Consider the following 23063-nt stretch of genomic DNA (forward strand, 5'->3'; position numbering starts at 1 on the left):
TGTTTTGTTCTATCACCTAATGTAATAACTTTGGATAATACTAAATCCCAAGCGTGAGCTTTTCTTTCTAAACTTGATTTATCTTTTTTTAATCTTCCAAATATATGATAACTTTTGCTTTGTTTTTCAGGTGCTCAGATAAGCTGCTTTGCACCTAGCTCCTTTTCCTGGCGACAAGCTGCTTATGTGGACTCCTATTGCTGGGCAGCTGTGCAGCAAAAGCAACCGTCCCAGAACAACTTGGAAAACATTCCCCTGTGGCTTCATAAAGTAGGTACAGATCTACCTTGGAAAAATTGGCTGAGTGTGGAAGCCTGCTTTGCCTTACCTTTTCCTTTCCTCCTCTGCTATAATGCCTGGCTGTGAATTGACTTTATTTTTAGAGAAGATGTTTACTTTCCCCTGCTTCCAAACAGGGTAGGATGGAAAGAGATATTTTCTGCTTTTAAATAAAGGATCTGTCATGGTATAATAACAAATATCACAACAGTAATGTTAATGTTGATGTGTTGCCTTGGAGCTGGTGTCTGACCCGACTTTAGCCAGGAGCTATTTTAAAATCATGAAATAAGACAAAAGCCACAGCAGCTGGCTTAATGCCTGTATCAAAATCTTACTTAAGACAGTAAAAGCATAAGATAGCAATAAGATAGTAAGAGCATTTAGTATTTTTATTGCATTACACTTAGCCTATTGTGCTTGGGGAGAATTGGACTCATGGCAGATACATACACTGATGCTGCAGTGATGGGCATTTTGAGACAGATGCACTACATCATTGGTAGCCACGCATTTCACCCCCGTCTTCAGTGTGCTCCTCTGGGCTTCCTCAGACTGTTTCCTGGCAAACTGTGAGTTGGCTTTCTCTGCTGTAGGTAAAAGCAGCATCATAGTGAACGCACAGTAAGGGGCCTGTTTTATGTGTGCTGGGTACTGAGATACTTGAGATGGCTCAAAGCATTTAGCTGAGCTTTGACAGCAGTTGCAAACTCTGACTGGATGCCACGCCAACGCGGGGAGCTCAGTGTAGCCCTGCTCGGGCCATGCTGATACTGAGCTAACAAATGCTTTTGGGGTGCTCTGTGCTGCCTTCCCCAGCCCTCTTATTACTTCAGGACTGCTTGGAGCCATGATGCTCCCAGACCCAAGCTGCAGTTTTGTGCCCCAGCAAATAATCCCAGTGGCAACTAAGAGCAGCAGAGGACCTGGTGCAGAGGTAGCTCAGGTCTGGAACCTGCAGTACCTGTATTTCTGGGCTTTCCCAGCACATTGCGTACCTCAGCTTTCATTATCCAGTGAGCTGGTTGTATCTCCACTGAAGGACTATTCGGAGCTGTCTCCCATTCATCTGCTGACTCAGATTGCTAAATAAGAGCTTACTGCTGCCTTCTCCAATTAGCTCTGCACGTCGCCTTGATACAAAGGTATTTTGTTTCATGAATATTAAAGCCAGACTTGTTTTTTAGGCTAAACTCTGTTTTGTTCAATTACTGCTCCAATTCATCTCAGTCAGACTTTCTACAGGCTGGTGGGACATCTTGCAATGGCTTGCATAAGTGGAAACTCCATCTGCAGACCTGGGTGTGCATTAATACATCGTTCCCCTTTTCTCTTGAGGGAGAGAGTTACTGTTGCCTAATTTCTTTTTGATAAATTTTATTCCATAGTCATCTGTTGATAGTTAATGATTGCAACTATAAGTCTCTTAATTTGCTAGCCATGACAAATAGCTTAAGTAATCATATTTTTATGACACAACCCCCATTAATTTGCTGATCGGTGCTATCTCAGGAATTGATGTGGGGCCCCTATTTCCACACTTCCTCTGTGGTAGCTTAATGGTATCTGATGTTTCCTTTTGAATACCCTGCAGACTGGCTGCAAGAAGTATGTCTGAACAGCTGAGTCAAAATCTGTGACTGAGTCTGGGTGCTTACTGTTAACTTCCTAAATCCATGCTTAGCCACCTACCCTTCCACTGATCTAGTCACATACTGTTTGGAGGCCAGTATTAATAAATATCCTTCTACTTGTTCATCAGCTCTCAGGTTTAACAAGTTTCCAGGTAATAAGCAGTGTTACAGCTCTTAATGCTGGCCTTCAGTGCCCACTACGCTATCTTGAGATATTTGGCTGTTCTTCAAATCTGGGGCCGGCAGCTGCTGGCTGCACCTGCTAGCGGACTATGGTGCAGGCTGATTGCTTTTGCAGGAAAACAGAGCTTTGGTTGTTTCCTGGTGCATGCAGTGTACTGCAGAGTATGTCAAAGCTCATTGCTCTGCAGACCTTGGCTAGATAACAATTTTTAAAACGTGCAGAGCCTTTGTGGGAGCACAGTGATGTTAATGAGGGAAGGGAGCCTTCCCTAGCTCAGATGACAGAAGGCTTTTCCCTGGAGTGCAAGGACAGAGATGCAGGTAAAGGGACCACAGGGATCGTTAAGTCCAGCTTCTCTTGGAGAAACGCTTTATGTTTTCTTTCTGCATTCTGGGCAGCAGTGCAGTTATTTGCAAAGCATCTCAGGTTCTTTTTAACACTCTGACTCACTTAGCGACTCACTATATTGGCATGCTGGAAGGCTCCATGAGAAGCGGTTAAGAAGGTATTATATTGTGCTTGGGGGGGATTGAGGTTGTAGGCCCCAATTCCTCATTGAAATGAATGGATTTCCTTGTGGCATGCTCTCTGTGCTCTGTCAGAAGTGCTGTCAAAGGCTGACATCCTAGGATAGTGCTCAAAGCAGGATAGGATGGAAGTAGAACTGTGCAGCTTTTTGTCTCTTGATGAATACACCAACTTGCAGCAACTTGTTCTGCTTTTGTTCTAGGTGTCTAGTTGCTTTGAAGGACTATCAAAACCAGGTCACATTATAAGAAAAACTGAAATCTTCCCATTTTCATCCTATTTCAGAATACAAGTTTGCTCTGGGATTATTAGTTTTTCAGTCACTGACATGTATGCTTCAATTCTGAGGCAATCTCCAAAGCTTGGGCACCTTTACCTGCTGTCAGTCCTGCCTTGGGAGATGTCTCCCAACACAATTTATCAATTTGAAAGCTTGTTTTGGAGTGGAGAAGAGGAGCATGTTGCAATTTTCTGAGTAGCCTGATACTCTAGTGGTCTGTGCACTCCTAGGGGGGTCTCTTTAGGCATTGTTGCTCCTTGGAAAACAGGCTATTTGAAGTTTTTAGTGATCCTGAAATAACTCTTAATATTAAATAGCACTTAACAGAAAGCAAAATGAGTTGTGTATTCAAATACATGACTCAAGAAATAAGCTGTATTTGCAGATGGATAATAAAGGAGTATCGTATGTACTGCCTATAATCTTAGTTTAAGAAGATTTCTTCCTCCTTGTCAGCTAAAAAGATGTCACAATGCTAATGTGGTTAAGTCCTTTGACAAGACTCATCTTCAGGCCTGTCACTGATGAAACTGAGCCTGGTCAGGAGTCATGCTTTTTCTAATGTCTCTGTTTTCTTCTGGGGGTTTCCATTCAGACTTGAACTACCTCAAGAGGTTACTTGTACCTGTCTGAAGTATCAGAACTGAGATATTAACTTCTAAAGATAGGTTGTAAAGAAAGGCAGGCAATATTGATATGAGATGGAAGAGCTGTGTATTTGCTCCCTCTCTTCTCATTGCTTGCTTCTTGTCTCTAAAGATGAGTGCTCCACCTGACAATTTATTTTGACAAAACTTGGCTTGAATCTTCGCTTAAATGGAAACAAATTGCTTGCCCACTGTGAGTGGCCAGTCCTTGCAGTCTAGTGGAGGAGAAGACTGTACCAGGAAGTCTTTATAATGCGTAGTGCACAGAGAAAATTATACAGATGTGCAAAGGAGAATACAGAGCATCATCTTATTGCCTCTTCACAGAATCACAGAATCGCTGAGGTTGGAAGGGACCTCACGAGATCATCTAGTCCAACCCCCCTGCTCAAGCAGGGTCACCTAGAGTACGTTGCACAGGATTGCATCCAGGTGTGTTTTGAATATCTCCAGAGAAGGAGACTCCACAACCTCGCTGGACAACCTGTTCCAGTGCTCTGTCACCCTCACAGTGAAAAAGTTTTTCCTCATGTTCAGATGGAATTGTCTGTGTTTCAGTTTGTGCCCGTTGCCTTGCATCCTGTCGCTGGGCACCACTGAAGAGTCTGGTCCCATCCTCTTGACACCCTCCCTTCAGATACTTGTACACATTGATAAGATCTCCTCTCAGCCTCTTGATAGCCTCTAGGTATGATGGCAACCAAGCAAGTTGGGGAGGGGGGCGGCGATAGGATATTCAGTTATGACCTCTCCCTAGCCCTCAAACCTGGATTGCTAGAATAGGGGTGCCTATGATCATGAGACTTCTAGGGTTTTTCTAGTTTACTATTAATTGAAGAGAATCAAAGAGGAAGAAGCAAAACTGAGGTAAAGGGAGGGAACAGTTCTTCAGAAGAAGGGGATCAGTACCAGTGTGAAATGAAGGAAAATGGTTCATTTGCACATTTCTGTATGCCTGACTGACAGGAGAAAGATTTCTACATTTTGTAGCACAGCAAGGAAAAGCCAGGCACCATGGCTTAGATCTCTGGAAAATGCAGAGCAAATGTGGTGGGACCTGCTCAGAGCATTGCAATACAAAGAATCGTTCTGAAGTCTGTGTGTATGAAGTGAAACTTACCTTCTTCAAAATCTTCATGCTTTTGTATTAAAACTGAGACTTCCTGTGGGCCTGTGGGTTGTTTTCTGACTTGCTTATCTGTAAATACACATAAAAATTGAGGTTCTTCATTATGTTGTTGGCATAATTATAATCACAATTGTTACTTGATTCTTGTTACTCACTGTTTATCCAATGTTACAGTTGTCTGAGGACTCTTCATCTTTCACCTATAAAGCCCCACCCAGGAGGATTAAGGGCTGTCAGTGCAAAAAAACCTGAATGTAGATGTATTTATAAACCATTCTTTGAGTCTGCAGTATTATAACTGGTTTAGTCACATCATTGTTTTTACTAACTGAAGCTGGAGAAATACAGTCTTTCAAGCTGTATCAAAACAGAAAATAAATAAGAAACAGATGGGATAGGGAAAAGCATGTGTATGGAAATGGTTTGAGATTCAGTTTCAGATCTGGAGCCAGGGTAATATCTCAGCCACATGGCAACCTTTAGAATTATGAGTCATTTATAGCTCACATTTTTGCCCTGAAAACCAATGAAAAGTCTCCCATTGACTCTACCAGGAATATGATTATGTCCAGAGGGAACTTAATAACTTTGCCCCAGGAAACATGTTGTTGTTGTTAGCCTATTTTAGTGGTCAGGGTGGGGAGGAGGGAAGGGGATTCCTGTGCTTAGGCTCTTCTCAATGGGGTATAAAAATTCGGAACTGAGGAAGCTGACATTTCATCATAATCTTATTTTTTATGTGAAATATTCTGATCACAAATGAGTAAAAGACCTCCAGTGCTTCTCTCTTTGTTTAGTATTCTACATCAGTGAATTTTCTCAAGACTAAATCAGACTTGTGAGTGCAGTTTAACAACCTTGTGTTATTGTACTTAAAGTTAGTATTTTACCTCTCTCAAGTATGGTGGAAGTCTGAATGCTTGCAATCATTTTAGCAGTGTTTGCCCAGAGTAAATATGACTGAAGATGCAATAGCTGTTGTTTTGTGAAGGTCACTAAAGTTGTTTTCATCTTCTACGAGCTGTCTCCAGCTCTTAGCAAGCTCTGTGTGGATCTGCTCCTTGAAAATGTCTTTTGGGTCACACTGCCCTTTACAGAAACTTTTGCTAGGTGTCTGGCAGCTGCCTTATTTTTGTTTTAGCTATATTTTCTTTGGATGACAAACATATTTCAGCTTATAAAGAAGTTTTAAAAATACCCTTTTAATTTATTTACTGTGTTTTTACTGGATCTTAGTGCAGTTGAACTGGGAATGTCATGTTACTGTTTTGGGGTTTAGTCTGATTTTTCTTTTCTTCAGTGGAGTGCGGTGCCAACACATCTCTAAAGGACAATTATGTGATTCCAATGTCTTATCTGCGTGTACGAGTATATTACTCAAACACTTTTCTTCTATACCCGGGCATTCATTTTGGTTGTGCAGTTAGCTGGTTTCTGAAAACTTAACTTGAAAGGACTGAAACAGATGTTTCCAAGAAGGCCAGGTCAACCTCTGGAAATACAGAAGAATGTTTTTAGGGTAAGAGAAAGGAGGCCTTAGAACTTAAAGATAGTCTGGGATCTTCAGCTTTCCAGCTTCTTTACAGCCTGGGGATAATTCTGCTTTCTCTCCTGTCAATACCCGTGACTGTGTGTGTTAGAAATGTGTTGGGTGTGTCAGGCTCTCCCCACATCCCTGTGGAGTTTGCCTGTAGTGTGCCTGGCTAATCACTATTACTTCTAAGTCTGTCATCAGTAGCATATTGGTGTGTATTAACCTCCAGCTGTTCAGATGCATTTCTGACCTTTTGCGGGTGGCACAAATTATGCTTGACAGCATATTTCCCTGGCCTCTGAATAAAAGGGGACAAAAGTCATGTCATGAGAATATTAGGAATTCATTTAGATATTTGTAGTGCTAGCAGCATATGTGTGAAAGACTACGCACATTTCATTGGGAACTGAAATGTAGTGAAGACAGTTCATGTCATTCTGAATATTTATCTGAATGTAGATGGTCACAAATTCTGGTAAAATAGAGTTGTTTTGGAAAATATGTATTCAGTTTGTGCAAGTAATTTTCAAGAGAGGAGCAAATGTAGGCAATTGAATAAATGTTCATGACTTCAAAACAGTTCAGTGTGTTAAACATATATGAGATTTCCAGAGTTCAGACTCCATACTTAATGATTATTTTTCGTCTTAGTTCATAGTAGTTAGTGTTGATTTAAAACTGCTTGATAGAGTTATGGTCAATGATGTAAGAAAACAGCACACATCTGTGAAGTGTTAGCATTTTGATGTACATAATTGATTTGCTTTAATGATAACCTTTATAGCTGCTTGTGCAAGTTCTAGAACAGAAGAGTTTTATGTATTGGTGAGGGTGCTGAGATGCTGGATCAAGACTCTGTATCTTAACATCCTTGTACACCCTATTTCCAAAGCTCTTATTGTGCAGAAAGATTATACTTTCTGTCTTCCCGGGCTGGGTGGAGTGTGGGAGCTGCAGGTTACCAAATAGCTCATGACAGATCTGGTCCTCTTTTCATCTTTGACCAGCCTGTGGGATGTGTAACTTTCAGACCACAGCCATGTGTTACAAAGGCACTAATTTTGCAGTACCTGTTTTGGTTATTTGTTCCAGAACAGTAATGTTGGGCACACACTTCCTCATCCAGGAGGGAGGATGAATCCTTGTCTGCTGCCCTTCCTTGCACCGATTTCTGCTTAGATGAGACTTTGATTTCAGTGCCTTTTTAACACAGGTTAACATGGGCTTCCCTGAAAGTGAGTTGTCAGATACATTCTGCTTAGGTGTGAGGTGCCTCTGGCTTTCTGGAGGAGTTTGGCCACGGCCTCTAAAGCACGCAGAACTCAAAGATTTGTCAGTTTAGCACAGAATTGGATGCAGTTGTCTGACCTCCTCCTCTTGGCTTCCTGGTGCTCTGCCTCCTTGGGAGCTTGCTGCCTGACCCCACGTGCTGTCAGGCCAGGTGATGTGCAAGGAGGGAACCTGCTTCTATCATCTTTAGCTTCCACTAGCTTGGCGGTACTTAGCAGAGAACATATAGGGACACTGGACTGGGTGCCTGAAGCATGTGCTGCCAGTTTTGTCTCTCTTGTGCTTAGTAATAATCACACAGTATCTATGCCTGGTACCTTTCAGAAACTTGGAATAATGTAGCTGAAGCTCTGCTCCTCTGTGAGCAGTGCTGGACTCCTTGGTCCCTGCCCTGTCCTTTTCTTTTCTCCTTGCAGGTGGAAACGAAGAAAGGGTCAGGGCACCCAAGTGGACACATGACGTTGATAGCTCTCAATGTGCTTTCACTAACGAAGTTCAGAAAAGAGCATTTTATTTTATCTGTTCTAATGTATCTGTTTTAATCTGCTTTTAGAGGGGCTTTTTTCAGTTATTCAATTTCATTTGCCACATTAAATCCAGTATTGTGAACTTGCTGTTGAAAAGGAACTTGACTAGACAGCAAAGGAAAAACTGAGTTTTACTTTTAGAGCGATAGTTTGCTCTGCCATATCTTTGGGTTTATAGTTCTTGAGGTCAGTGACACTCCCTGTTTAATCTAAATACTACAAACTGTCCAAGACTGGAGTAGCACTTCCCATTTGTGTATTCAGTGCCTTGGAAGTAAATATATTAACCATGAAAGAAAGGCAAATTTCACATGCTGATCCTTTCATGAATACCACAGAGTCCTTTTCTTAAAATGAGAAGTCTTTGTGCATGACTGTAAAATTTAGTCAGATGAGCTGAATAATCCAAGTCTTTTGCTCTGAAACCTGACTCATGTACAATGACTTTGCATTTTCAATTCTGCCTGTTAGTTCAAGGCCTCACATTTTAATGATTCAAAACAATTTGCCAGTCATCTAAGACTACTGTTAACAAATAGAACAAGTGTATATTTTATTTTTAAAAAAGCCAGAATCTGAGAAGGATGGAGTCAAACATCAAATGCTGTGGAAGGCTTGACAAATGCAGACTTTTGTTTCCAAACAAAGAGAGCTGAACTTGTGGTCATGCTACTTCTTCTGGCTTTGAAACTATCAAGAAATGGGTGCATGCTTGTCTCTCATGCTGCCATAAGCTGTAACTCTGGGAGTGACAAGAGTCTTGTGAGGGGAGGCCCAGTGAATGCATGGCAAACATGCCTTTGCCCCAGCAGTATGATGCTTCTGGGTGAAGAGGCAGTAGGAAAGAGTCGGGGAGAGGGCAGAGGCTGGCTCTGCACGAAGGGTCTGCGACAAAGCAGGGGATACTGGTGGAGCTGGAGGAGGCCTGGGGCAGTACAGCAGGGTTGATGCCACTGTGCAACCCAAGTGCAGAACATGCGCCCAAAATCTTTTTGTAGATATGAAGGAATAGATGGGTAGAGGAACAGTAGAGGCTTTGGGCAGTGACCTCAGTGTATCAACTACCTTTCCTCTTGCTGAGTGCCTCGTAGGCCTCAGGGCAAAGATTTTAAGGCATAAGATTTTTTAATTAATACCTTTGAAAAGGTATTAATCAAATACTACTGGTGGTGTTTCCAATTTTGAGGGTCAGAAGGAGAGATCAGAAGGCTCTGATGCCTGTAAAATTTCAAATGAATGAGTGGTGGAGGCACCAAATGTTCTAAACCAATGTAGGATGTGTTGGCCACTCTTTACTAAATTAGATATGTTGTCTCTCTCCCCCTGCAGCACCATTGGAGGGGTGTTAAGAGGTATATGACAGTGAAGTAAGTGATGTCAAATAGTCTTTGCAGCAATGTTTTACAAGCTTGCATTTGCTAAGGCCCATGAGAAAGACGCTGCAGCAATCTAGGTTGAGGAGCTTAGAAAAGTTTAAGCTGTGTCCATAGATAGGAGAGATTCTGTTCCAGATAATACAGAATTTGGAGGATTGAAAGAGCCTAGCTATGAGACCCTAAAGGTCTGGGCTGACTAAAGCATCAGGACTTTGACCTGAGAAGCCCGATGGCTTTGTCCGCAGTGATAAATAAGAAGGGCAGATTTTTGAGCTATTGGGTTTGAGTTGAAGGAAAAAAAAAAAAAAGGCATACCACAGCTTTACATCTGTGATAGATGAAGTGATAGATCTGGAAAAAAGCAGATGATCTGAGGATATCTCCTGCTTTGTGCAAAGGAGGAAGAGAGAAAGTAGTGAGGGCCAAGCTCTGCACAGCTTCCACAGGCTGATGGTTTGGAGGAAGGATCATCTGAAGGGCATGGCAAGTAGAGCTGAGAGCTAGGAGATGACACACACTGAGGACATGATTTCAAGAGAATGAGCTTGCTCAGTTTGTTTAGAAGCAGTTAGCAGTTCAAAGAGAAGAGCAGTGCTTCAAGTGTGCAGTCTTGGCTGCTGGCACAGATGGGAGCTCTGGAGAGAAGAAACTCCAGATGGTGACTATAGACAAACCATTTGGTGGGAGAGGCAGAGGAAGGAATGTCACCCAGAGACAGCATAAGGTGAGTGTGGTGTCATGGTGCAGAAGAAAAAATAGAATTCAGTGGGAGTACTGGGCATGTTAATCCAGGAAGGAACTAGAAGGAATCCCATAAATCCCTGGCTTGGGAGCTCAGTCCCCCGCAGCAGAGTGGGGACAGACTACAGCTGTAATATAGCAGTACGGGGTGGATGCTAATTGCTTGATGGTGAGAAAAGTCACCTCTAGTGGGATGCATGCTGTAACTGCAGTCAAGCCTGCTTCGTTAATGTGACTAGCTTTTTGAAATAAACTTAATACTGGGTTAGCCCATCCCTGCAGGATTTCTCTTTCATTTTTAAAGGTGAGCCTTTCCTGAAGTTTTTTTCATGAGGACTTAGAGCCTGAAGTAGCAACTTTGGCCAGGATCCGGTTGTGATACTATTGAACAGAAGCAGTGGAATTATGAATCTGTAAGGAGGGTTGCAAGCGAAAGCTGGCCTTTAAAAACAGCATTCTCTGCTTTCTGTGGCTATTTTATGTTTTTCATGGCTTTGTCCAGCTGTTTGTCACAAACAACTAACTCCCAGAGTGACTGCTATGTATAGAATGTGAACATCCTGAATGAGGCTTCATATTTATGGTCTCCTGTTGCTGAGTGCTATTTTGCTTTGTGTGTTAATACTTTGTATGCATTCCTAATATTAATAATAATATAGGATTTTGCTTTAATGATAGATGCTATTAGAAACAGCTCTCCTGGATAAGGTGTCTAGTAACATCGAATTATTTATTTTGTGCATATGCAAAACTTAATCTTTCTTGATTAATGCAAACGCAAGTTAACACACTAATATTAGGGGACATTCTCATCTTGTGAAGTATCTGTAGATCCACTGATGTAAATGAAGCTGCCCTGCTTGCACTGACTAATGGTTTCATCCTAAGTTTCCTCTGAAATTCTTCATGGACTTTTTCAATGAATGCGCATATGTGTGGCTATGAATTGAAGTAAAGATGCATTAAAACTAGCTGAAATTCGGTCATCACAATTAAATTAAAATTCTTCAGGAACTGATGCTGGATTTCAGTCAAGTGAGCTTACTATCTAGAGCTGGACATAATTACAGGCTAGTCAAATTAACATCCCTTCATGTCTCTGATAACCACAAAAATGTATTTTAATAAAAGCATTTAAATAAAATCATAGGGAATTGAATAGGCTTATAGCGACTGATGGTAGCTGGCTGACTTATTTATATAGAGGTGGAACATAATCTAATATTTTTCTTCCTTCTAGTTTTTCCCATACATCCTTCTGCTAGTTGCTATCCTGTTGTATCTGCCATGTTTGTTCTGGCGCTTCACTGCAGCACCACACCTTTCTTCAGACCTGAAATTTATTATGGAAGAACTTGACAAAGCCTATAACAGGGCAATCAAGGCTGCTAATAGCATTTGCAGTGCAGACCCCAAGGACCCTGCTGACTTGGTTCCAAATGTTAATGAAAACTTGACCCAGAGGTAAGATATTGAGGCTTGTCTTTCTTTGCACTTTTTCTCAAGCTCTTAGCAAATGTAATGTTTGCATTCTCATAGAAATTTATTGAAAAGGTTTGAGTGTACATTTTTTAAACAAATTTATAAGACATATGTGAAATCATTAGTATGTACTTGGAGTTGGAACTTATAACTTTCTTTTTTCAAATAAAACATTTTATTAGTTTTTCAGATTACTAATAACCTGAGTTGTCCTGATTTCTTTTGTTGTAGCAGGTGTTAATTAGTTTAACTACCACATTGTAAGGAAACAGAGATGGCTGTAGCCCTCATTTTTCAGTGTTCTTGGCAGTTGCTCACACCCTGTGATGTACAGTTTATTACTAGTCTTCTCCTGCCTTATCAGATCTGCAAAGCTTCTGTTTAAAACAAAAAACAGCAAAAAGAAAAAGAAAAAAAAAGTACCAAAAGGAAAAAAACCCTTCTCTGATCAAGTTGATGCACTGTTTCTGCCTTCTAGTGCTTGACTCCAATGAGTGCTTTAGATGCTCTCATTTGGCTTGTAAGTGGTTTTTCTGTATTAAATTATCAATATTCTTCATGTATCTGCTTTATTCTATTATTTTTCCATTGGCTTCAGTAAAACTACCCTTGATTTGTCACTGTAAGAGAGAATCCAGACTTGTGTCTGTTTTAGAATATTTGGTTTATTTGAAATTTGAGGTAGATGAGAATGATGCAGTATCTAACCTACGTGGTTTGTTTTTCTCTTTTTCAGTTTGTGGGAAATATCTGAAAGCCACTTCAAATACCCAATTGTGGAGCAATACCTGAAGACAAAGAAGACTTCCAAGTGTTTAATAATCAAATACATTATCTGCCGTTTACTGACCCTAGTAATTATTTTCATTGCATGCCTCTATCTGGGCTATTACATTAGCCTCTCCTCTTTGAGTGATGAGTTTCTCTGCACTATCAAAACCGGAATCTTGAAGAACGACACAACTGTTCCAGAAATGGTTCAATGCAAACTTATTGCTGTGGGTGTTTTCAAGGTACTCAGCTACATTAACTTGATAGTCTATCTTCTAGAGATGCCTCTGGTTGTGTATGCCATGTTTGTTCCCTTCCGATGGAATTCAGGTATTCTTAAAGTGTATGAAATCCTGCCAACTTTTGATGTTCTGAAAGTTAAGTCAAAATGTTTTGATGATTTAAGCCTTTACCTCCTCTTTCTTGAGGAAAACGTAAGTGAACTTAAATCATATAAATGCCTCAAAGTGCTGGAGAACATTGCAGTTTCTGAGAAGTTTGATGTTATGCAACTTTTGATAAACCTTGGTACTATTAAGACAGATACTGTAGATGGGAAGCCATTGCCGGAGAAGCCTGAAGAAACAAGTGTAGAAGAGTTAGAAAAAGATGCAACAGAGCTACAAGGTAAGGTGACCTCTTTTTTCTTTAAAAAGAAAAAAAGAAAAAGAAAAAAAAATCCAAACCTGCTAGTATAGAGAGAGAAGGAATCCATTAATGCAAAATCCATTAATACAAAGCAGGCTTCAGCTGGATACATATTCCTATCAAAACTATTTTAATGTCTTCTGTAAGAAAATGGATTTGCTTAGACCTTGTTATTCTGTCTGTGATATAACTGCTATAACTTCATTTACATACAGGAGGATTGTGGTGTTGCAAGTCAGTGGCACAGGCTGGATGCTGAAGTGTCTGTTAGGTTGATGGTGTCCTTGCTGACATCTCTATTCTAAGAGCAACAGGCTTCGGTGCTCTGAACTTGTAGGCCTTACCACCACCTGCACAGTAGAACACTAAACTGTTCTACAGTAGGTTGCACTTGAAGGCTAATGCAAGTGAGAAAGTTAGTGCTTTCATGATATCATTTTTTAGAAATTAGTTTGAAAGATTAGTAACTGCTGCCTCTGTTTTTCATACAAATTTTGCCCCCCCCCCCAAAAAAGATCCCTGTGATGAGTGTAGAATAGCAGAAACCTTAGGTTAACATAGAAATAGCAACTCTGATATTCAGAAATGCCACTAGTAGGGGAACAGAAAAGGACAGAAGATGAAATGGAACTGGGGCCTCCAAACATTCTCTTGTTCCTCCTTAAGCAGAGAGAAAGGAAGGCTGACTGTAAAGTGATTTTTGCCAAAATCAACTGAGTCTGAGTCTGGATTAGTGCACCTGTTCTTTGAATATTCCCATCAGTTTCCAGATGTGGTTGGTTCTGAGCAATCACTATTATATGAGACTTGGTGTTAGATTCTGTGGTAAAAAATGTGGCACATCTTAAATGTGATCCCAGTTTCCTGGTCAAGTACAGAGTTATAGAAGAGAAGCCTAACCTCCAGACAGAGGCACAAAGAGATGGAGAACCTTTCTTCCCATTTGATGTAAACATGGCCACTGTTACAGCAGTCCTGCACAACAGTTGGGATACCTGCATCCTCTGAATCAAGGAGTTCAGGCCCCATGCGCTGCCACCCTCATGAAGTCCTTCACTTCTAGAATGCTCTAAAATGTTTAGCAGCTGACCTGGGTAGGCGAGTGCCAGTACTGAGGGCACGTTAAAAGACTGTTTCAAAGGCAGGAAAAACTGAAATCTACTTTCTCTGCCATTGACTGCCCTATGCTTAATACAAAGAAGCGTCTTCCAAAGGGTGATGGCTCCTCTACACTACTGTCGAGTAGTTCTGGTAGGCAGAGGTTTGGAGGGGGAGAAGTGAATTTACCAACAGGGAATTTGGAACAGATACTCAGAATTATTTTAAACTATGCAGAAAAAATGCTTCTGGCAGCCAGTTCTAGTAGAGCAGGTTGGAGTACTTCTCACAGAAAATAGTTCTCCTTTTAAATGTGTCCCTTTTCCAAAATACAGGTGGATGAGTTTTAGTAGGAAGATGTAAGAGCCCAAGGTGGAGATCTCTGCTTGTTGAGCTGAAGAGGCTAATAGGAAATCTGACTTACCTTATATCAAAAGCAGAGCTTTCAAGACTGTTTTCATTTCACAAAAACACTTTGAAGGCTTTGGGTTCATTTTTCTTCAGAGCAAAAGAAAATCATGATTTTATTCCTCAACTCTGTTAAAATTTGTTAGAGAAAGCAGCTGCCATTCTCTGGTCAGCTGTAGCTGCCACATACCTCTCATTCTGATTGGGTCCTGTTGTGGACTTCACTTTCCAGCCAGCAGTGTGCCCTTGTGGCCAAGAAGACAAATGGTATCCTGGGGTGCATCAGGAAGAGTGTTGCCAGCAGGTGGAGGGAGGTGATCCTCCCCCTCTACTCAGCCCTGGTGAGGCCACGTCTGGAGTACTGAGTCCAGTTCTGGGCTCCCCAGTACAAGAGAGACATGGCACTACTGGAGCAAGTCCAGTGTAGGGCTACGAAGATTAGGGGACTGGAGCATCTTTCTTATGAGGAAAGGCTGAGAGAGCTTGGCCTGTTTAGCCTGGAGAAAAGAAGGCTGAGAGGGGATCTTCCTCATGTTCAGATGGAACTGTCTGTGTTTCAGTTTGTGCCCATTGCCTCGCGTCCTGTCGCTCGGCACCACTGAAAAGAGTCTGGCTCCATCCTCTCGACACCCTCCCTTCAGATACTTGTACACGTTCATAAGATCTCCTCTCAGCCTTCTCTTCTCCAAGCTAAACAGGCCCAGCTCTCTCAGCCTTTCCTCTTAAGAGAGATGCTCCAGTCACCTAATCATCTTTGTAGCACTTCGCTGGACTTGCTCCAGTAGTGCCACATCCCTCTTGTACTGGGGAGCCCAGAACTGGACACAGTACTCCAGATGTGGCCTCACCTGGGCTGAGGAGAGGGGGAGGATCACCTCCCTCCACCTGCTGGCAACACTCTTCCTGATGCACCCCAGGATACCATTGACCTTCTTGGCCACAAGGCCACATTGCTGCCTCATGGTCAACTTGGTGTCCACCAGCACTCCCAGGTCCTTCTCTGCAGAGCTGCTTTCCAGCAGGTCAACCCCCAGCCTGTACTGGTACATGGGGTTATTCCTCCCCAGGTGCAGGACCCTGCACTTGCCTTTGTTGAACTTCATGAGGTTCCTCTCTGCCCACCTCTCCAGCCTGTCCAGGTCTCTTTGAATGTCAGCACATCCCTCTGGTGTATTGGCCACTCCTCCCAGTTTTGTATCGTCGGCAAACTTGCTGAGGGTGCACTCTGTCCCTTCATCCAGGTCATTGATGAATAAGTTGAACAAGACTGGACCCAGTACTGATCCCTGGGGGACACCGCTAGCTACAGGCCTCCAACTAGACTCTGCACCACTGATCACAACCCTCTGAGCTCTGCCATTCAGGCAGTTCTCAATCCACCTCACTGCCCACTCATCTAGCCCACACTTCCTGAGCTTGTCTATGAGGATGTTATGGGAGACAGTGTCAAAAGCCTTGCTGAAGTCAAGGTAGACAACATCCACTGCATCTTATCAATGTATACAAATATCTAAAGGGAGGGTGTCAAGAGGATGGGGCCAGACTCTTTTCAGTGGTGCCCTGCGACAGGACAAGAGGCAACAGGCACAAACTGAAACACAGGCAGTTCCATCTGAACATGAGGAAAAACTTCTTCACTGTGAGGATGACTGAGCACTGGAACAGGTTGCCCAGAGGTTGTGGAGTCTCCTTCCTTGGAGATATTCAAAAGCCATCTGGGCACAATCCTGTGCAATGTGCTCTAGGTGACCCTGCTTGAGCAGGGGTGTTGGACTAGATGATCTCCAGAGGTCCCTTCCAACCTCAACCATTCTGTGATTCTGTGATTCCATCAGCAAAGCTTTTCCCATTGCCTGTGTTTTCCTCTGTTGCTAGTGATATTAGTATGTTTTAAGAAGTGACCATGGTGACAAAGCAGTGGTAGATGCTGACTCCATACCATAAGGGCAGGAGAGGCTGCAGGCGTTCCTGGCCACTGAGTGCCACATCCTGACTGCACTGGGACAGCTGAAGGCAGCCACCTGTGTCTGTGCAATGCAAGTGGGAGAGCAGGCCTAGTACTACACATGGTTTTTTTGGAGGTGCTGCTCAGGGTCTTGGCTGGGAGGACTGGGCACTGCTCCAGCCTCTGAGCTCCTGCTGCCAGTCCTGTGCTAACATGGCATGCAGCAGTACTGAAAAGAAGATGAAGCTATTCTGCAGACTTGGCATTTTGCCGCTCTGGTGCAGAAAGACACACACAATAACTCCAGTGTGGCACAGGATAGCTGGTGTTGTGGCGCTGTCCTTGTTGCAGTTCATTTGTAAAGGAGAATGCACTGAATGGCTTGATTTTTCTGTTTAGTTCTGACAGACCATGATGCAAGTGGCAACGCGAGTCCAAGAGAAGATAAAAAGCTTCGCCAAAGACTTATAGATTCTTCGTGCTGATGCCTTCCAGTTGCAGCAGGCAGGAGTTTTGTATTACAAGAGGGCTTTTCCATTGCCTTCACTGCACTGGACACAAGATGTTGCTCTGAATGCAACTGTCTTGATATCCTGACAATTCTTCAGAGGCCAAAGTGGTTTGCAGACTACTTGTTATGTAATAATCATCAATCACATACCTGTAAAAGCATTTTATAGACTTTCATTATTTATTAAAAAAACAACCAGAACAAAAAAAATCCCTGTTATGAGTAATAGGTGAATTGTAAAGAGGTAGGAATGTAACATACAGAGATGGGAAAGATAACTGTAGATACCAAAAAGAGATGGCGACATTGCACTGTGAAATGTCTCTCTGTTGGTTATATGGGGTTCCATAATGAAAGTATTCAGGAAGGCAAAATACCATTTTGGGTAAGGGGGAACCAAGGGAGGCAGCCGTCTCAGTTCTGGAGTTTAAGTGTGGCATTTGGGGAGCTCTCTGCCCTATAAAAGTTAGTTTTTTTAATATTAGTTTGGTTCATCTGTGTATCAGTTGGTGGCTGGCCACTGAAATACTGGCTGTTTCTTCACAGGAAAGATAGATGTTGCTGTGTTCAGCTTTTTTTGTAATACAGCAGGGGAGAAATCTGAATCACTTGGGTTACTGGAGATGTCTTGATTAGTCATCTCAAGAGTGAAGTATTGGATTATTTCCTTGGCACTGACAGAATAAACTACAAACAGGCTTAGTATAAAGGAGTAGGGTAGATTCTAGGGATTTTGAACTTTCTATGTATTCATAAAAGAAAAATAATGTCTTAACATACTTTTTTTTTTTACAAAATTTAATGGCATATAAGCTAAATGTGCTGTTAATTTCTATTTCTCAGTTGATTTGGTCTTAATGATTAATAAATCCTTCTTAGAGATTGGATGGAAGATCAATGAAGTTTGTTCCATTTTTATAATGGTTTGTAGAAATTGCTTTTTAATGTTTGTATGTGTGGAACTTGTTTTAATATGTTTGTAGTATCAAACACAATATTAATTGTGCTGTCTTCGAAAACATACTTGAGAAGATTTATTTGTATTATAGTAGCACTCGAGTGCCTCAGCAGAGCTAAGCACCCTGTAGCCAAAGTGAGGTAAATGTAAATATGATGAAAGGTTGTTCTTCCCAGACACCTTGTGACTTAATTTTAAAGATAAGATGCTGAAGTGGGTTGGAACAAACAAAAGAAGGGGTACTTGTAAGCTGAAAAACTGTCCTAATTTAGTTTGTTATTGTGCTGTTTATGGAGAGCAGCATTCAGCTTTGATGTGTTCCCCCCATCTCCCAAGACCTCTACCTTCAGTTAACATTAAAATGATCTTTGTCATGAATTTTAGATACAAGGTTGGGAGGGTGGGGGTTTAATCACCACAATGGTTATGTGTATCCTTCACAAATATTATATGGTGACTGTTTTTTCCATATTGTCTATGATATTGTAATTGAAATGTCTCAGCTATCACCTCTTCCAGGCTGTCTTTTTACAAAGTTGTACCTCTTTTGTAGCTAGGTAAGCCTTCCATTTTCCAGTCCAGCTGTATCATCCACTCTTCTGTTCTTAAATGTTAGCATTCTCAATATTACTGAGAACGAGGGAAGACAGAAGTAACCAGTGTTAGAACTTTTGCACAGAACTGCTGATCTTTATGTGCTGCAACAGATTTCAAGGAGATAATGCACCTACTTGAATTTGGCAGCTGCTCTTAAACAAGTGGATCCCAAAGTGCTGTCATAATATACATTGTGCTAGTATTATAAAAATTCTTTGGCTATTATATGACTTTCAGCTAAGACAAGCCTTATTTAATAGAAAGTCTTTAAAGCCATAATATTATGCTACCTCTTTGCATAGAACAGTAGCATGGCTGCAATCCTAATGTCTGTTGCATTACCAGCAAGAAACAGGGCTTTTGTCAGATAGTGGTGGACTGAACTGCTGCATTTTCCTGTATACATCTCCCAGCAAACCTGAAACCACTCTCTGTTTTGGAGAGAGAAGTATGCAAATACTCTTAAAAGAAAGCAAGCCTTCCTTCCCTGGACTATATGATCATTAAGTGTTTACCACTCACTAGTGATTCTGGTACAGACACACACATGCTGTTGTTCTGAAGTGAAACTTATTTAGTTATCTTCACATTGTGCATTGCATATTCTGTACAAGGAGCAGTAGTGCAATACTAAGATTTTGTGACGTGGATGTGTTTGAACTGTTTGATATAAGTAATGAATTCTTAGTGTTTAAAACTTGAAGCTCCTGAAAGTGACATGTTCGTGTTTCGTGTTGGATATGGATATTACCTTTTACTAATTCCCCATTTGTATTTAAAAATATGACTTACTGCAGTGAATGTCTTGTCTTCTAAAGTGCTCAATAAAATATATGTTGTTTTTTTCTTGGTTATTTAAATAAAATCAATTTTGTAAACTACAACAGCGTAAGTGACTGAAGGTTCCAGGGACAACGACATGTTGCCATGTGAAAAACCTTAGTACAGTACATACAGTCTGATGATGAAACCTGAGCAAACTCTTTGGACAGTAGTTATTGTGTTTATTTAATTTTTGTTCTCATAATTAATTTTGCTCTGACAATTTTAGTTCAAAAACTGCTTAACCTTTAAAAGTGTCACTGTTGAGAAAACATCAGCACATGCTAACTAGCATATCTATTGTGCAAGTTATCTAAAAACTGGCCACGGTCTCAGCATGCTTGAGCATTTCAGCTGTATCTTGCTGTTTTAAGATCTGTGGCTACAACTGCCCAGCTCAATTCTACATGTATTTTAATGGTACTCCTCATTTTGCCCTTTTAAAATGATAAGCTAAATTCCAATTTAGATCTTAAGGAAAAAAGTCCATCTTTAACCTGCTCATCACTACACTCTTTCTAGAAACAGTTACATCCACCTGTCTTTTAAATACCCTAGAAAGTAAAATGACAATGTTGAGCCTCAAGATTGGTCTGCACAGTCTTTTGTTTGATTCATTCTCCTTCAAGAGGAGGGCCCGATTAAAAGAAAAAGAAGGAAATACAGATTCAGAGCAGTTGATAGTAAGCTGTGCCTTGAGCAAGCTCTGAGGTGTTCATTAATTTGTTCTAAATCCCAGTGAGTCATATGCAAAGTACCCTTTGAAAGGACACTCCATAATCCTCAGTTCTACCAAGCTAAAAGAAAACTGGCATTTTCTTCCTTTTTGATGGCCCCTAATCTGCTGAATGCACATAAGAAACAGGGTCTCTAAAACCTGCTTGATGTGAGAAGCCAGACAGGATACCTGAAGGTTCTTCTACCATTTTGCAAAGAATTACCTGCAGACAATAGTCAGTATCTACTTTATCTTCTTTTTAAGGATTGTGAACATTAGTAGACCATCCGGCAGTTCCATGAGAAAGCCACAAAATGAGGTCCCCCAAATTGGGGATGTGAATTGTAGTGGGTTGGAATTATCATTTTGGAGCCACATCGCCACTTGTGGTACCTTGAACAGACCAGGAATACTTGAGTGGGATATGCAATCTTGCAAGGCCAAGAAATATATTGTTCTTTACCATTCACAGGAGCAAAGTTCCTAGGGTACAAAACAGGCAGGTACCCCAAGCTATGTTTGGAAACCTTTTGTGACCACTGACTGGAAGAAGAGAACTTCAGGTTTGGTTTCATAAGTAAATTATTAAACACATCTAGTCAAACCCCAAAAGCCTCCTTCTCAGGCCCCAGATGAGAACACAGAAACTCCATAGTGTCAGCAGGGAAAATCCAGGCTGGAGGAGAAAAAAAATCATGTCCTGCATTAACAGTCAATGTCTCCACATTTCAGATTTTTGGAAGAGTTGCAAGCAAACAACAATAAGACTCTGAATCTCTTCTCCAACCTGCAGCAGGATACAGTATGAAAGCTCCCTTTTATGGTTAGTATCTTTCTTAGTATTTCTCATATGAGAGCTTTGGAAGTAGGCACATTTTAGAGGAAATAATAGGATCAGCCTTGAGAGGGACAAAAAGAAACTCTTCTGTCAGGTCTTCTCTTACTGAGAACTTTGGATGGCTAAAAAGGAATTAGTCTGAGCAAGTCATCCTGGGCAGATTTTGCCCCAGCAGACTTCTTGGAGAGAAAGATGCTGTCTCAGGAGGACATTCCTCTTGACTCTCACAGACTCCTGTTCTGCCATCAGTTGCCTTTATTTCAATCTAGAACTCCAAAGAGAGCCCAGAGGGATGTAGCTACATTCAGGCAATATCTAGAAGCTCAAGTTAGAGGATATGGATTTCTTCTTGAATGTTTGCCCTCCTCCCCTCCACCATTCCAGAGGAAGTTCAAACCTTGGACCCACAGTCAACACCAACAACACACACACTCACCACACAGAACACACCATGGAGGCAAAGGCCAACTTTTGAATTCCAGTTAGAGAGTCTGTAGCAGCAAAGGAGGGCTAGGATTCAGGCTGCTTAGGACTCAAGGCTGCCTTTTAAAAACCCCTGCTTCTTTGGACAACATCTCCAGGAGCTGAATAGCTTCTAGACTTCCCCTGCCTTCTCAGAATGGGCAAGAACTGGACCTTGTTAGAGGAGCATTCACTTACACCCACCAAACCAGAGGGAATAGGTGAAAGCCTCACTTCCTTAGGAAACCAGGCTTCATTTGAATCTCAGCACACTCTCAGGCCCGTGATTTTCTATTCTGTTACCTGAAAAAAACATAAAGCCTTAAACCTTCCTTCTACCTGTATACTACTGTCTAGGTTTCTTCAGGTCAACAGCTTCCACAGCTCCCTGATATCTGGTGACACTTAGAGAGACCCACACAGACACACAGTGTCCTGGGAAACACCTAACCTTGGTCAGTTGGGAAGAATCTTGGACCTTCTCATATTGACCCAAGAACCAGGAGAGCTGATCAAAACCCCTTGTTCTAGATATTCCTTCTGAAGAAGGATGTCCATTACATCTATCCATCTGATAACGGCCTCCTTGAGCTGCAGAGAAGAAACGGATACATTCTTTTGCTCAGATGGAAGTTCCTTTCTGATACACAGCATCCTGCAGACACAAGTTGCTTCTTTCCAAAGAGACAGATTTGCTTCCTTCCTCTGGAGGAAAAGGTCCTTCTCGAGAGGAGAGAGACTATCTCCCTGCTTTCATACCCCCAAACCATTCTGGCTGAATTCCCAGCAGGGATTGTCCAGACCCTGCCTGGACTCACTGGCTCACAGGAGGGAGGGAAAGCTGGAATCCAGGCACACTCTCTACCAATCCACAGTATTCTGATACTCCCATAGCAGCAGCAACAGGTTTCCAGCTTTAGACAACCTGCTTCCTCCTATAGCACGTCTCCTCACACACCAATTATTACATACAAAGACAGATGAACTCTAACATCACAGCTGCTGCCAAAGGTCCACAAAAATCAGCAGCTCTCACCTCTTCCTCTTCTTAGACCAGCTGATGAACTGTCACAAAACTGGGCTTCCCCCATTCAATGGAAGGACCATTGTTCCTACTCTCTGAAGTAAATGCTTGTCTTTTAATCACATTGCTAGAACTGCATCAAAAGAAGGGAGGAAAGATCTTGTAAAAAGTAAGTGCCAGGGAGGATATTTGCATTATCACGCAAGTCTGTCCTGAGCTACAGCTCCATACTCATTATGGTTCAGTCCTGGATCAGATTTAAATTCAGGGATGAAGTATGAAATGTTTTGAAATGCCTTCAGTGAAGTGCTGAGCTGTTTCTTTCCTCCTCCCCATTACATGTTTTCCTCTTCCAAGGCTTGTTGCAGGAGGCTGAGAGGTAGAATTCCATTGACTCCCTTCCCTTCCAGACCACAGCAACCTCCTGAGCTTCATACATTATTTCTATATTGTCAGGATTGTTTGGAGCTGTGACGGGCCTGACTTGCTAGAAGTTCAGAATCTTCTGTAACAGCTCCAAGAATGGACTTGGATGTTAAATACTGCTCAGTAATCCCACTTCTCTTGCATCCAGATGGAGCTCTGGCACCAGGGACTCACAATTATAAGCACAGAAAGCATCCATATTCAGA

General features: G+C 41.8%; 1 protein-coding gene across 1 annotated transcript in view; it reads left to right on the forward strand.

The window, feature by feature from the left end:
• The window catches only part of PANX1 (pannexin 1), a 30636-nt gene extending 11219 nt beyond the window's left edge, over positions 1-19417 (forward strand). Inside the window, exons 2-5 of the mRNA XM_067289624.1 lie at positions 131-270; positions 11390-11613; positions 12368-13029; positions 16901-19417. Coding sequence (XP_067145725.1) covers positions 131-270; positions 11390-11613; positions 12368-13029; positions 16901-16986 — 1112 coding nt within the window. The 3' untranslated portion in view covers positions 16987-19417. The remainder of the gene's footprint in view (positions 1-130; positions 271-11389; positions 11614-12367; positions 13030-16900) is intronic.
• Positions 19418-23063: the final 3646 nt, after the last annotated feature.

Source organism: Apteryx mantelli, chromosome 1 (genome assembly GCF_036417845.1).
Source record: "Apteryx mantelli isolate bAptMan1 chromosome 1, bAptMan1.hap1, whole genome shotgun sequence".
Lineage (NCBI taxonomy): Eukaryota > Metazoa > Chordata > Aves > Apterygiformes > Apterygidae > Apteryx > Apteryx mantelli.